The sequence below is a fragment of the Ptiloglossa arizonensis genome, chromosome 6, assembly GCF_051014685.1.
Source record: "Ptiloglossa arizonensis isolate GNS036 chromosome 6, iyPtiAriz1_principal, whole genome shotgun sequence".
NCBI classification, from domain to species: Eukaryota; Metazoa; Arthropoda; class Insecta; order Hymenoptera; family Colletidae; genus Ptiloglossa; species Ptiloglossa arizonensis.
This window is the reverse complement of record NC_135053.1, coordinates 23518310-23532440: the sequence shown is the minus strand read 5'-3', so window position 1 is coordinate 23532440 and position 14131 is coordinate 23518310. Positions and strand designations below refer to the sequence as shown.

Below are 14131 nucleotides of genomic sequence, written 5' to 3'. Positions count from 1 at the left end.
ACTAGAACGTATAATAATTTTTCGACCATGTTTTATCACATTTTGTCAATTTCGAAATACAATTACAACGTTCTTACAGTTTTGTGGACGTTCGCAAGCTCCAACGTTTCTCTCAATTAACGCGCGAGTTCGTGTTTCAGCGGCGTGTGCTGTTCGAAACTGTGAGGTTTCTCGAGCACGCGTCGAAGCCTATTTCGAGTTCCAAAGTTTCGGCTCGAGTATCCCGAATATCGAGTTAAATATCCTTAACCACCGGTACGCGAGCGCGAGCGAAGCGTGTCTCGTCTTTGCGACGCAAATAGATGTTTCATCGACGCTCGCATTGAGACAACACCGTGTCCCGAATGATCGGTAGCATTTGCTTCCGCGTAATGCTCAAGTTTCCGTGCTTGTAGAGCAGCAAGCTGTACTTCCCGTTTACTTTTTCGTCTCTCATCAAGGTCAGGTCGAGACATGGTTGCGTAAACGATGTCAGCGCTTCCACTATCTGTTGACGATAAAATCGAGCGATTAATTTTCACGATTTGTGCATTGTATTCGGAAATAGAAGATTTCGTCAACCTTTTCTTTTAGATGATCGCCGGGCAGCGAGAAAATAACAACATCCCGGGTCTCTTTTTGCGGTGTCAAGTCCATTCCCAGCAGAACGACGATCCTGGTGTTCCTAGACTCAGCGAAAGCTCCAAGAGTTTCGTATACCTCTGGCAACTTGAGAAAATTCTGAAATTATAATCGAATGAATTTTTCGGTATAAAAAACACGTTAAGTTTCTTTTTCTTATGAACACAATTACAATCTTCTATGTTCATTCTTATTTTCTATGATTCTTTTCCTTATTCTTTATTATTTTCAAAGTTAGGTTTTTTAATATATTATTAGTATTATTATCTTTAATTACTATTATTTTTTCATTATTTTTATCATTTTTGTTATTACTAAAAGGTTACGCGCTTATATGAACCGCTAGATAAACTGAGCTATTAGATGCACTTTACTTCGACCAGTATAGGCAGTCCAACAATTGGCACTCCAGCGGTGATTTTTAGGTCTCTGATCAGAAGATCGTCGGCAGTTAATGCGCTGATATCGGATTTCGCTTTCACGATCTCGTTGAACGTTTCGTTTCTATCGAGATCCAGATGTTCGATTCGTTCGAGAGCTTCTACGATTTCGACATCGGTTGGTGTAGCGCGACCTGCCTTCTTCGCGAAATTAGAAGTATCGAGCAAAATTGGACCTGTTGAAATTCCGACAATAGGTATACTTGAACAATGTAAAATCGTTCGACGAAATTTTTGCATAAATGGTCTATTGAAACGCGACGTTTTACCTCGTAGAAGACTTGCTAGGCAAGAGTCCATCATTTCCGGATGTTTGCGGAAGAAATTTCGCGCCACTAGTGTCGCGCAGCTGCCGACAATTTCTAGGTGAACCTTTCTACCGGGCCAAGGCCAGCGTGCGTCTTGCGGTCGATGATCGATAACCTCGATTACCGAGTCGGATAGAAAGATGTCTTCGTCAGAGAGGTTGTGATGATCAACGAGTATAACCTCCAGATTCGTTCCAGCATCCTCCTTCAAGACTTTCAGGTCTATCTGATCTCTACAAATAAAATGATACGTTGTCCGTTCTTTAGCTCTATTAGATAATTCCAACGTTCGACTCACCGAAACGTCAATAAATTAGAAGAAATGTTGTGACGTTTTAACAAGTACACGACTTCTGTCTTTACACGATATTCTCTCTCAGGTATATTCATCAATGGAATTACTCCTAAATTCGTTTCATTATTTTTTATTCCGTCCAGATATTCAGAGTATCCTTGAATCAGGGCGGACACGGCGGAATCTAAATCGCAGGTTTCATTACCCCGAACGATACGGATTGTTTTGAAGCGGGACAGGTTCGACTGAAATAAATTCGAAATCGTAATATATAAAGATCTGCCAACCCTTTCTCGTGTTTTCGCTTTTCTTTTTATTGTATAAAAATATTTGTATTAAATTTGCGTAACCGTTCGAAGAGTAGAAAACCGATAATCACAACGTTTTTGAGGATTTTATTTATCGACTATTCGTTTACTTATTTATAGATTTACACGTACATTACGTTTTACCGACTTTCGTATTTCCTTCTCCAATTAGTAGTCACGACCGTTTACGAGAGATGGCGCCACCCTGGCCTATCACTAAATGCGTGTATTCGACAGTCCACTCGAAAATTTACTTGGAATAATCTACCAATTAACACTGAACTACACGACACGTGTCTTGCAACGAATTAAAAATACTTGTTCCGTATTTAATATAGAAAAACGTTAGAAACAAACTTGAATTTACCAAAACTGTTTTCGACGCCGAGAGAAACGATTCCATGATCCTTTATTTTGACACACAGTTCCGACTCGTGACCTGTTAGTTTAAATTGTTCCGAGCTTGTACGTCTTAGATTTTTTTTATCTTCTCGAAATAATTCGTAGACTTAGTACCCTCCTGATGCAAAACAGATACCTGGGATTAAATGTGAACGGGTCGGACGAATAGGTACGTACATATTAACGCTACAAGACAAAATCGATGCCTGTTACGAAACGAACAAGGTTCATCAATTTCTATATTCGTAAATGGTCACAGTGTTCTCGATCGCCAATGTAATCTTTAACGAAACTCAAAGACATATCAAAAAGGCAACTGTTTGCTGGTTATACGACTTTCTTAATTCTTCGTGAGCCAGCTTAACGACATTGCTCGGCAACATTCGGGAATGTTCGAAGTTCTTCGGAAACGTTCGGCAATGTCGAAGGAAACCGACATCGAACTATTCTGTGTGACAGTAATGTCCGTGATTTGCTTCACCGTTCTCACGATCGGTATCGTCCATTGCGTGATGTAAAACACGGTATACGTTCTTTTCGTTATGGATGGAACGCTATTTGAATTATTTTTGTACAATAACTATAGCGTTTATCGTAGTTTCATGCATGCATATCTGCCAGCAAGCGCGTGCTTCCGTTTAGACGTCTACGCGAGCCACCACAGTTGTTGCAACGTACCGCTTTAAATTTGTTTCAGACTAACGCTAATTTCGGTAACAGTCTGAATCAAGACGCGAAATGTGTTTGTGGGAACGAATTACCAAGAGGACTAGAAGCGCCTCGAAACTGATTTTCAACAGGATACCGAAGGATATTTTGTCTACAAAGGTTCGTTGTGGAGCTGTTCCACAAATTCATCCGCGACATCGTGTAATAATTTCAGTCCCTATACCCGTTCTCGAACAATGCCGTTCGTCGCTCGTTTCGAACGATATAATCTCGTATTATTTATCGGCTATTAGCATTCGGTGATTCGAAACTGTGTTTCTTTGTAGGAGATAACGGAAAGCAAAAAATGACGCGGGTATCGGTAAAAGTGATCGAGCGAGAAGAGAATAGTTAAAGAGGTGGGCGAGCGAAAGAGAGAGCGAGGAAGGGCTAGAAAGGGGAGGGGGGAGGAGGTAACGGGAGGCGGAGGAATCGCAAAGCGCAAGACGCGTAGGAAGGAATTGGTTAGAGATCCCGTAGACTTGATGTGACAAGCGCGTTCGGTGAAATCGGAGACTGACGTTTAATCTTGTGCTCGTTTGTTGGTTACTCGGCGAATATCATGTAGCGTGAAAAGGATTCGTCGCACGTGTCGCTAATTATCTACTTCTTGACAGATGAGGCCAAAGAAAACTACGTAACGTGGATTATCACAAATAACGTGGGTGTAACCGACGACCGTCTATCGAGATGCGATTCAACAAACAGGAATTGCTGACTCTGGCCACGCAACCTTCGCAGAAATTCGAGAAGGAGGGTATATTGTATGTACGCGAGCGACAAGAAGGCTTCTTTCGCAGAACTGAGAGTGAGTGATCCAATCATTGGCAAATACGAACGATACTAGCGCGACTGGTCGCCTACTTTTAATCGAATAATTCTTTTTACATGTATTTTGTCACTCAGGCCGACGCATGTTTCTTCTCCCTCATCTACATTGTACATGTCTGATCCTTGAAAATAAACTCACGCGATACGCAAATTCTTCGTTTTCTATTTACTATAGAGCCCATCATCTGCTACGATAGCACGAGACTCGTGTGCTCGCGGAATTTTCGAGATTCACCACTTGACGTTTGTTAAACCGACGCTCGTCTACGTTCACGATTTCACGGAGCTGTCGCATCGCAACCGATGATCGGCCGATACGTTTAACGTAAACGCTCGTGCAAACAGTATTGATGATCGCAAGTATCGACGAAACGACGAGCGTCGATGTCTCACTCCGTCTAAAGGTGGAACACCAGCGTAGAAAATATTTTCTCCTCGTGTACGAAGAATTTGTCGACCCCGTGCGAACCCACGATGTATGTATAGGGTGTCGAAGCTACGAAACATCCCGAATAAATCGTTCTACCATCTGTTCGATGTTGCGAGTAGATTTATCTCAAGATCACACATCCATGAAGTTGATCACATGGTATGTAGATAGCATCGCCTGTGAAATATTTCGTATCAACTTTCGGTATTACCGTTATTTCTATTATCGATTTGTGAAATGGAATTTTCCGGTACATTATTTACGATTACAGGTATATTTACCAAACGCTGGTTTTACGATTCGCATTGCCCACCAAAGTGGGGAAACTTTCCAAGTGTTCTAACCGAAGCGTTTAAATTTGTACGATTCGTTTCGCGACGTACTAACTACTTTCGACATCGAGAATATTTATCGTATTATTCTGATCCGTGAAACAGTGAATTCGGGATGTCGCATAGTTGTGGCTACACTCTATATAATAGCATATGATATTTTGCCAAAGGCCTAGACTTATCGTAGCTTGTATCTTCGAGTTTGTAGAACCGTCGAATGTGTTTCTGTTTTTGTTTTCGAAATATTTCGATGCATCTCATAAGCGCCCGTCGAGCATGCCCTTTTCGAGTTTGTGACGATCGGGCTGAGGCCACCCCGAGTCGGACGTGCTTGTGGACATCGTTTGCGACCAGCAGTACTCTATTTATTTTTCGAGTAGACATACGTTCGAGTCGGATATCAGATAACGAAATACCGTGGGCTGCATTCTTCCGGGGTACTTGAGCTCTAACGAGACAAAGATAAGAAACGGTGGTAAAAGGCAAAGCGGAACGTTTCGGGACTCGTCGTATACTCTTCGTTCGGTTTCGACGATGTACAGCGTCGTATTGAGAATTCGTCGCGACCGAATATCACGCTCGAGCGATCAGGCATTTCCAATCACGACTGTCGTAGATACTCGAACGTTCGCGTGACTCGAAAATCGAACCGAATCGAGACTTGGTTTTCGATCCGATCCGAGAACTCGAAAAAAAAAAATCGGACGGCTTGAAAGGACCGAGTTGATCGGACGATTCGAGAAAGAATCGAGCTTTCTGGCCGCCGTAACCTGCGTCGTAGAAACAATAGACGAGCGATGGCCACAGACTCGTGACACACTGCCGCGAATGTGCACGTGTAAGGTAGAATTCCAACGTAGTAGTAGTAGCAGTAGCAATAGTTTTTTGTAAATATCTCTGAAACTAAAGTCGACCATGAATTTTTTCAAAGGAAAAGAACACAGTTTTTTCGATAAGTCGACCAACGGTTCTGTTCAACCGGAACAGAAGATGTTGTAAAATATTCCTTGGAATATTTCGAGCAGATCGTTTCTTTCGAGTCCTCGTATCGGATCGGTCACTCGAACCGAGTGTAGCTCGACTCGCTTCGTTCGTGTTCGAGCAGCTACATACCCAATTGTTATTGTGTAAAGTTGAACCGTGAAACGCAGAATCCCGGGCACACGCACGAAAAGCACACGTCCAACTGCGTTTACATATCCGGGCAAATTAAAGAGCTACCCGTAGCTACGTGTAATTTGCAGGTAGAGGTAAACAATCAGACAACAAATTTCAAAAGGGAAAAACGCATAAGACACTGCGAGACTTCAGTTGCGTTACAGCCAGTACGAGTAAAGGTATATCCGAGTTTTTTGTTTTCTTTTTTTTCCCAAGATATCGTCTCCCTCACTGTCTTAACTCGATCCATCGCGGATTAACACGCTTATCGCCGCAAACATTGACAACTTGTCCGATTCGCGTCACGAAGGTTGCACCCTTCGACGCCGCGGTGCAACAAGATCGGAGGAATCGCTTCGCGCTTAAGAAAAAAAAAAGAAAAAAAAAGAAATTCATCTCAGAAAATTCCTCTTCCTTCCCTCTCTACCCTCAATTGTCGTTTTCGATTCCGCAAGGAACGTGAAGCATAGTTGGGCGAAAGAGTCTCGCGAAATCGAGGCGCATTTCTTTTTCTGCACGCGTAGACAGTTTTGCGAAACACCGCGTCAACGTTTCAAATAAAATACGCGTCTGGGCATGTACGCGAGTACTTGCGGTAGCACCACCGTCTCCATCGGCGAGATTCGCGTTTTGCGTTTGCTTGTTAAACGTAACTGCATGACTCACATTTTATTGTCTTTCCTATCGTACGCTCTCGTAGATTACCGTATCTCGTGCGCTTGTTGAAAATTCTTTTGCACGCATCGCCTGAATCTGCGCCCGACCCTACCGGACCCTAACACCCGTCGTTTCGTCGTGTAACATTGTCCTGGACCGGTTCTTTCTTTCTATTTTTTGTTTAATCTATTATTCGAACAATTTTCACTAATCGTCGCACATCACCGTTGCAACACTATTCTCGACCTTGAAGTTCGGAGATAAGTATCTCCGTTCCATTGGTAGCTTTCTAACGCTTACTCCACCATTTTTAGTTTTCTGTCCTGTCGATGATTTCAATTCTCACACGTATACACGCACGTGCACGAACACGTGTAAAAACACACACACACACAGAGAACATATACACATACACGGTTCTTCGCGTACCGTTCCACGTCCCAAGAATCGAGGAGGCGCACACGCATCCGACACGGCACACGTTTTCCCTCTTGCAGCCCCCGCGTGTCTTTTGTTTCCCCATACGTGGAGAAAAAGGGTCCTCATAGTCTCACCCTACTACTCGCTTTCGACATTTTCAACGCGAGAGCTTCCCGAGAAAGTAACGCGCGAACGTTGTTCTCCTCTGTTGGATAGTAAGTTTGGAGAGATGGTGCAGATTACGGGGGAACCTGTTGTTTTATTTCAAATCGCGGGAGCAATGGTCGGAACCGCTGGGTGTGATAATACTTGAGCAGTGCTTCGTACGGGTGGAACAACCGAGCAATCAGATCCCCTATGGATTCAGTATAGGTGAGACGATTCGTCAACAAGGTATACAAATCGAACGAAAACTGACCATTCGTCGATCGAACGGAACCGAGAGATCAGAAACGTACAGTCGTTGAAATATTTTTATGTTTCAGTGTTCCATGGAGGTTTGTTTCAAGCGTTGGGTGCGAACTCGGCGGAAGAGAGGGACAGTTGGCTGCAGGCACTCCAGTTGGCCAGCTACGAGTGCATGCGAAGCCAATTGTTGGCGTTGAGGCAACGAATCGAAATGTTTAACGCACCGAAACAGGACACGGACCTTCGAACGTTCCGGCTGCAAAATGGGATTTCATTGCGTTCGCATTTTTCTTTTAATTCGATGATCCTTCACCGTTTCATTTGGCACGTGTTCGCTAATAGTCGACTGTTTCAGATCTTGACGAGATACCGATGTGCGAGATATCGTTGGCCTGCGACAACCTCCTCTGCGACGGTCACGGTCGGCCGCCTAATCCGCTTCTGGAGGTAGACGTGCAGATCAAAGGATCCAAAACGTGGATCAAATACGCGCGAACGGAGGTAGTAGAGGTGAGAGCTCGTTCGCTTTCGAAGCGTTCGTTCGTGCACACCGTGCTCACGTTAATGGTTTTTGTTCATTTTCCACAGCGAAGCAGCAATCCCAGCTTCCTGACCACCGTGAGCTTTCGAGCGAGCGATTACTTAACCACGGAGACGAAAACACGTATAACGGCGTACGACGTGAGGGAACGCGTGAGTCAAACGGCTACCCCGATTGGAAGCGTGATCGTGACCTTGAACGCGATCCAAGATACACCCTGGTAATTCTAGCGACTCTCGTTTCGAAATTATCGCCTTCGATCTCTGTTTCGACGTTCGCCGAGCTATCGCGTTTCTGACTAGCGATCGAACGATTTTAGGCTTAGGATACCATTGAAGTCGGCGGAAACGAGCACCGTGGGCTTTTTAACGATCCATGTGTGGAATCTCGAGAAGGAGGACAAGGAGACCAGTGCGGAGAGCAGCCCGTGGAAGGAACCTACTTTCGGGACGAATCAACAGGTAAACGTTCCGTTGCATCGGGAGATCGTTATTGATATCGTTCTCCATTGATTCGTTGTTTGAAACGATTGTTAAATTCTTTTACAATTTCATAATTTCCCGGCAGATACTCTCGCACAGGCGTTCACAATCATTACCACCTCGGCTGGAAACGAAAATTAAACTACCGTATCAGGGACAACTGGAGTTTCTGTCCGCCAATCCGTACATACAAACTTACAGGTACGTTTCGACGAGTAAAGGTGAAGAAACGTTCGATATCGTTGTGACCGCGGTTTCTGTAATATTCTCGTTTCAGGTTTCATTCTGGCTTAGGCGGGGATATCTGTGTCCACGAGATCATGGTCGAAAGCAAACTTTGTTTCGAGTTTCCGCAGTATTTACTGTGAGTGAGGCATATATTGTGTAACGACTCAATGAATAAATGTTTGCGCGCGCTATCGCGTATTTGAACTGATCCCTCGAACGATCTGTCCAGTGCAATATGGATTCAAGAGGAGAAGGAACTGCTCCAGGAAGTGGTCGGCATGGGCGAATTGCGAGAACCATGGCACACCAAGCAAATCGAACTGCTCGATCGTCATCTACACCTTTTGCACCTCTATTCCCAAGCTAAAGAGAATTTAGCGTCCTTTAGAAGTACAGACGGGCGTTATTGCTTCTTACTTGTTCGTTTCCATTCGTGTTTCTAAATTCTTATCTTCCCCAGGGAGTTACTTCAAACAATCGTCGTGTAAAAACGATAAGACGCTGGAGTTCGCGCCATTGAATCTTCACTTCCAAAGGATGTGGGTTCACAACGATACACTGGACAAATGCGGATTCTACGACTTTATAACCGTTGGAGCGTTTACCGCGCATTCGCATAAAAGCAAAAACGGTGGCCTGATAAGGTAATTGGAATCATGATCTAGACCAGCGCTGTTCCGCATAGCTCTCTCGTGACTTTCGAGGTTCTCTACTCCTGTACGGATTAATGTGAATGTCGTACGACGCGAGGAGGTCGGCTACGACAAATCAGCGACGGTTTCGCGGTTTCTTCGACAATGTAGGTATGCTGTGCGGGGAAAAAACGATTGGACGAGGAAGCAGGTTGCGTCGAAGGTCCCCTACATGGGACAGCACTGGTCTAGACAGGGTTAAACGCGTACTAAGATGTAAATAGATACGCAATTATTTTTTACCGATGAAAATGTTTCAGGTTGGTGCAAGCTCTGAAGGAATCACCGACACGCGGCAGCCAATTATACCAGGGAACGTCGAAGATAATAATGGCGCACGACGCGATTCAAGCGATCAAGGAACTACGACGGGACGTGGTCGACGCGATGCGCGTTCTGATGAAACTCGCGATGAAGAAACAAACGAGTGGCATGCTGACGATTTGCGAGCACATGATTACGAAAACGAGAATTTTGCTCAGTCTCTGGGATCCGGGTTTAGTCGAGGAAGCGTTAACGTTTCTCGAAGAACACAAAGTAGCCAAGGTTCCAGAGGACGCGAACGACGACTCTCTCAACTTGGACTTCAAAGCGAATCAATCGTTGTCGCCGTTCAAACGGATTACCCAGCAATTGAATTTCGGTTTGAAGAGTCCGGATTTTGACGATTTCGTTACACTCGATACTCCGGATTGCGTGAAGAATTTATGGACGAAGGAAAACGAGAAAAACAGTTCCGCGACGCTTCCAGTGAATACGGATCTGGAAAAAGAACGCGATCACGAAGAAGCGAAGAATACCGGTTCCGTGGCCAACAAGGAAGCCCCGGGCGAGGACACTGAGATTTTCAAAAATTTTTTAGCTCAAATGGGTTTCGACGAGATGAAGTGCAACCCTCGCGGTGTTAATCAACACTACAATATCGATGGGAGTAGACGGTTCCTAGATACTCGAAAAATGTGCAACTCACCTTCAGCGAACTATTACAAGCCCACGGACGAACCGGAGCCCTGGGATTTGACGCAGCTGAACATCGAAGCGAGCGTGATGTGTTTGGTGTCGAAGGTAAAGTTCCTCTGCGGTAGATGCAATAGCCCGGCAGTGCGTTTGCGAAGCAAAAACACCGTAGGCAGGTCGCACAGCTTGAAAGAATGCATTCCGAACAATCGTAACAAAAGCACCGAAGTTGTAACCATTCAGCCGAAAAACGATATTAAAAACGACATTAAAAACGACGAATCGAGCAAGCTCCTCGAGAGCGTGGAAAATCGTATCGTCCCGCAGCAACATTCGAGTCCAGGATCGGAGAAAACGATGCCAGCTTTCTCGAAAGCCAAAGAAGGTAGGAAACGATGTTCGCGTTCGTTGAACGGTACAGTACTTCTCGGGGATCGATAGAAACGTTTGACATTTATTTGTTAATAATTTTGTCTCTGCTTGCACGCGAAGAATATCTGTTCTTTTGGTACGTTTACGGGGGGAAAATTTTTATCTTGAGAATTACTTTAAAAGCTACTCTGGTTTAAAGTAAATAAATAAAATTCCAAATTTATAGTACATTGTAGATAACAGTTTCCTTTGACGATAGAATGTATTACAAAAAATATAATAATGTCTTGTTTCGCAGATTTCCGTTTAATAATAACTTATCGTTTTCCAATTTAAAGTGTGCCAAGCGGTTGACTCGATGACGAGAATGATCAAGAGTAATTCAGGGCAGAGGAACAAGTTCACCGAGGGTCTCGATTTTGCCTCGATCGTTGACTGGACCAACGAGCTCAGGCCGAGCATGAAGAAGCTGCGACAAGCCATGGACGGACTCTTGAAAACCGCGAGATTGACCCACTCGGTGTTCAGAGTGCAAGAGGACGCGAAAATGGCTCAGCGTTTTTGTAACGTTCGGTACAGGCGAGACGTATGCTTCAGTCAAGCGGTAAGATTTCACGAGCTGGATTGGTAACGAGATCTCTCACGAATCTTCAAATATTTGACCATGCCATTTTACCCTGCTTCCAGTTGACCAGCTTGGTGTCGGGCATAATGGTGAAGCTCTGGTGCCAAAGGCCAGATCCCATATTTCTCTTAATTTTAACAACACTTGGTCCTCTGGTCTCGTTCGAAGGGCTTCTCAGCTATTACGGGGACGAGATAGACATGTGGGGAGACATGGCCGTTGCGGTGGAAGATATGCACACCGTAACGTTCACATTGGTCAGATGCATCGATCAATCGATGTAGGTATCGACCGAGACCGAATACCACGGGTCGATCGTTGAACGTACATCATTAATCCTTGATTCGATTAATAACACGAACTTAATTGTTTGCTGTTCAGAGTGAAAGGAATGTGGTGCTCGTCGGTGCTCAAGTTGTTGCAACTGAAAGTACTTGGATCCCGTGCCGCGTTAACGGTGATGCTTCCAGTCCCGGATGCGATTTATTCTCTGCTACCGCTGATTCCCTCTTCGAGGCAGGCCATCTCCTTCAACGTTACCCCGGTTTTCTTCAACGTCGGTATCAACGAAATGGCATCCCTGGCCGAGAGTCTAGGCACCACGAAACCGCAGGAAAAGAGCAATCTGGACAATTTCGATAGACTGAACGAATACTATCTGCGATTCAAGAAACTCAGCTTACCCACGGAGTCGGCCTCGACTCGACGTAAGCTTCGAGCATTTCAATTAATACGTTCTCTGTCACATCTCGCGATGCACGTGTCGCGCCAATTCTCGTGGCAGACTAACCTTGCATACGTATGTGACAATAATAACGATTGTCTATTTTACGTCGACGTAAATAAACGAAATAATATAAATAAAATTGCTACAGAGGCAATTCGTGGCGGACAGGTTTTTAACCGAACGATATAATTATAATATATTATATATGTTAATAATTATACACACACATAATTATAATATATTATATATGTCAATATAAATATTATATATGTATAATTTATACAATTATTATACCGTTCGCGGTAATGCATGCTTCGTGCATTGATTCGTACACCGTGATACATTATTTTCGTTTGCTTCAGTCGGCTCGAGATCGGCACTTGGACAAACGTTGGCGGAGCTGATGGCCAACCTGAAGACGAGCGTTCAAGCCCGAGTGAACAAGAACGTCGAAATCTTGCAGCTGTCCTCCCAAATTTGTCGAAGGATGCGCGGCTTGAGGTTCACCAGTTGCAAAAGCGCGAAGGATCGTACCGGTATGTCGATCACTCTCGAGCAAGTGAACATTCTGACCAACGAGTACCATCTGGCCGAGGACGAGTTCATGAGGGCTCTCGACTGTATGCGAAGGTTAACTTCTTCTCGATAGTATCTCGGATCTGATAAGTTTCGTTGCTCCGCGTGAAAATGATCGTATACTTTTTTTCTTTCCAGCGAGGGATGTCGACGCGAGAACACCTGGAAAAATATCGAGATACGGAAATACGCGTTCAATAGCTTGCAAATTTTGACGCTTCCGAAGCTGTATCGTCCACCGACGGGAACTTACGGATCGGCGCAAACTTAAGTCGGAAACGTCGACGTCGCGTTCCGTTCGTGCAACGTTTCTCCGGCGTGCAATCTTATTTAACAGGATGGATGTGTTCACGGAAGCCAACCATGTAAGATTAGTCCCGTCTCGTACGTACACGAAGGTCTCGTGTCTCTTACCATCGGCGAACACGCGTGGAATCCGTACGGAGATTTTTTTTTCGAGATTCGATACGTCGTATCGGGGGGAAAGAGAGTGCCATTTAATATATAATGTATCACGTGTTAGCACGAGTTTAGAGAAAACTATAATAGGAGGCCGTTGGATTCGAACAAATGTATTTTTTATTATTTCTATACATAAGATTTTACTCGATAAGCGATAAGAAACGAAGGGTGAACCGGTTGAGAATTTTATTAAAACACATTGTGCCAACGGTTGTACCGGTCGTTCAATTTCGAGAGGGTGTTCACTGGCATCTCGACGATGGTTGTGTTCCACCGGATACAACGGAACAACCATCAGCGTCACGGTTTCGATCGACGTCGTTGTATCATCGTCGTACACGGTACCGTGTCGACGCGATCGACACGGAAACGAACACGTAACGTTCTTTCTCATTTGCAACGAACGCGCGAAGTAGTCGAACGGATGATAACGGGGGGCGTTTAGACTAAAATTAGGTAACTTGCATGCAACTTTCTTCCAAATTTAATCGTCGAGGGCGCGTCACATAACGTAATAATCGCTTTAGATCAACAATTATAGATACGTCGGGGGCTCGAGGGTCTCCTCGTATCGTGCAACGATCGCGACACCGACAACCTACGATGCATATATTATGGTCGTAACCGTACTCGATAAATAGGACCGTGCGCGCACTTCCTTAGAAACGTATAGAACATTAGGTTTCGTCAGGGAACAAGATGTTTTCAATAAATTATTGACCTTAACGCAATACGACTCGTTTACACGTATTCTTCCCCGTTCCTCGAGTTCGTAGAGTCTGGGGTTAGATAGGCAAGGTAGGTAAAACGATTTCTCTTCGAACAGTTTCACATTCGAGACGTTTTCGAACAATTGGTCGACGAAGATCGAGAGAATTATCGCGTTTCCGGTTTAATGGGAACGATTGGATCGGTACGGATCGGCTCGAAGACGCGAGGACGATAACGTGTCGAAGGGATAAGCTTTTCGTATATGAGACAACGAAGGTAAAAAATATACTCTTCGTATCGAGCCAGTGTAATCTGGCAAAAATGGTAGGGGAGATTTTGTTTACCGGTATGGAAGAAAAACAGCAGCAATTTCGAGCAATTTGCGTACAGAGGACAAGCGAGAAGGACGTGTAACGTGTACAATGTCGCGATAAATGAAG

At 44.5% G+C, this 14131-nt stretch overlaps 2 protein-coding genes across 5 annotated transcripts; one reads left to right on the top strand and one right to left on the bottom strand.

Annotated features, from left to right (window-relative positions):
* Positions 1 to 20: 20 nt before the first annotated feature.
* Positions 21 to 2732, bottom strand: LOC143148734 (exopolyphosphatase PRUNE1-like). Of its 3 annotated transcripts, none has more exons than XM_076315368.1 (7): positions 2548 to 2732; positions 2340 to 2492; positions 1668 to 1909; positions 1331 to 1602; positions 996 to 1237; positions 562 to 720; positions 21 to 487 (listed from the first exon to the last, which is right to left on the bottom strand). In XM_076315368.1, exons 2-7 carry the CDS (start codon positions 2373 to 2375, stop codon positions 308 to 310), a joined length of 1131 nt encoding a protein of 376 aa, XP_076171483.1. In that variant the 5' UTR covers positions 2376 to 2492; positions 2548 to 2732; the 3' UTR covers positions 21 to 307. The 3 variants fall into 3 exon arrangements, with proteins under 3 accessions (XP_076171483.1, XP_076171482.1, XP_076171484.1); XM_076315367.1 differs by having other exon boundaries at positions 2552 to 2732; XM_076315369.1 differs by having other exon boundaries at positions 2105 to 2728.
* LOC143148731 (inositol polyphosphate-4-phosphatase type I A) lies at positions 2680 to 13711 on the top strand. Of its 2 annotated transcripts, XM_076315363.1 has the most exons (19): positions 2680 to 2898; positions 3072 to 3202; positions 3700 to 3890; positions 5920 to 6012; positions 7127 to 7282; positions 7396 to 7596; positions 7674 to 7828; positions 7907 to 8079; positions 8179 to 8320; positions 8427 to 8542; positions 8619 to 8705; positions 8799 to 8959; positions 9030 to 9213; positions 9522 to 10603; positions 10929 to 11194; positions 11278 to 11495; positions 11597 to 11922; positions 12305 to 12572; positions 12657 to 13711. In XM_076315363.1, exons 3-19 carry the CDS (start codon positions 3773 to 3775, stop codon positions 12787 to 12789), a joined length of 3879 nt encoding a protein of 1292 aa, XP_076171478.1. In that variant the 5' UTR covers positions 2680 to 2898; positions 3072 to 3202; positions 3700 to 3772; the 3' UTR covers positions 12790 to 13711. The 2 variants fall into 2 exon arrangements, with proteins under 2 accessions (XP_076171478.1, XP_076171479.1); XM_076315364.1 differs by lacking the exon at positions 5920 to 6012.
* The last annotated feature ends 420 nt before the right edge of the window (positions 13712 to 14131 follow it).

Bases quoted from the DNA above. Each gene is read 5' to 3' on its own strand.
- LOC143148734 (XM_076315368.1), bottom strand. From the start codon at position 2,375: ATGGAATCGTTTCTCTCGGCGTCGAAAACAGTTTTG. The intron at 1,910-2,339 runs GTAAATTCAAGT...AATTTATTTCAG, and splicing joins CGGCGTCGAAAACAGTTTTG to TCGAACCTGTCCCGCTTCAA. The intron at 1,603-1,667 runs GTGAGTCGAACG...TTTTATTTGTAG, and splicing joins TCTAATTTATTGACGTTTCG to AGATCAGATAGACCTGAAAG.
- LOC143148731 (XM_076315363.1), top strand. From the start codon at position 3,773: ATGCGATTCAACAAACAGGAATTGCTGACTCTGGCCACGCAACCTTCG. The intron at 7,829-7,906 runs GTGAGAGCTCGT...CATTTTCCACAG, and splicing joins CGCGAACGGAGGTAGTAGAG to CGAAGCAGCAATCCCAGCTT. The intron at 8,706-8,798 runs GTGAGTGAGGCA...CGATCTGTCCAG, and splicing joins GAGTTTCCGCAGTATTTACT to TGCAATATGGATTCAAGAGG.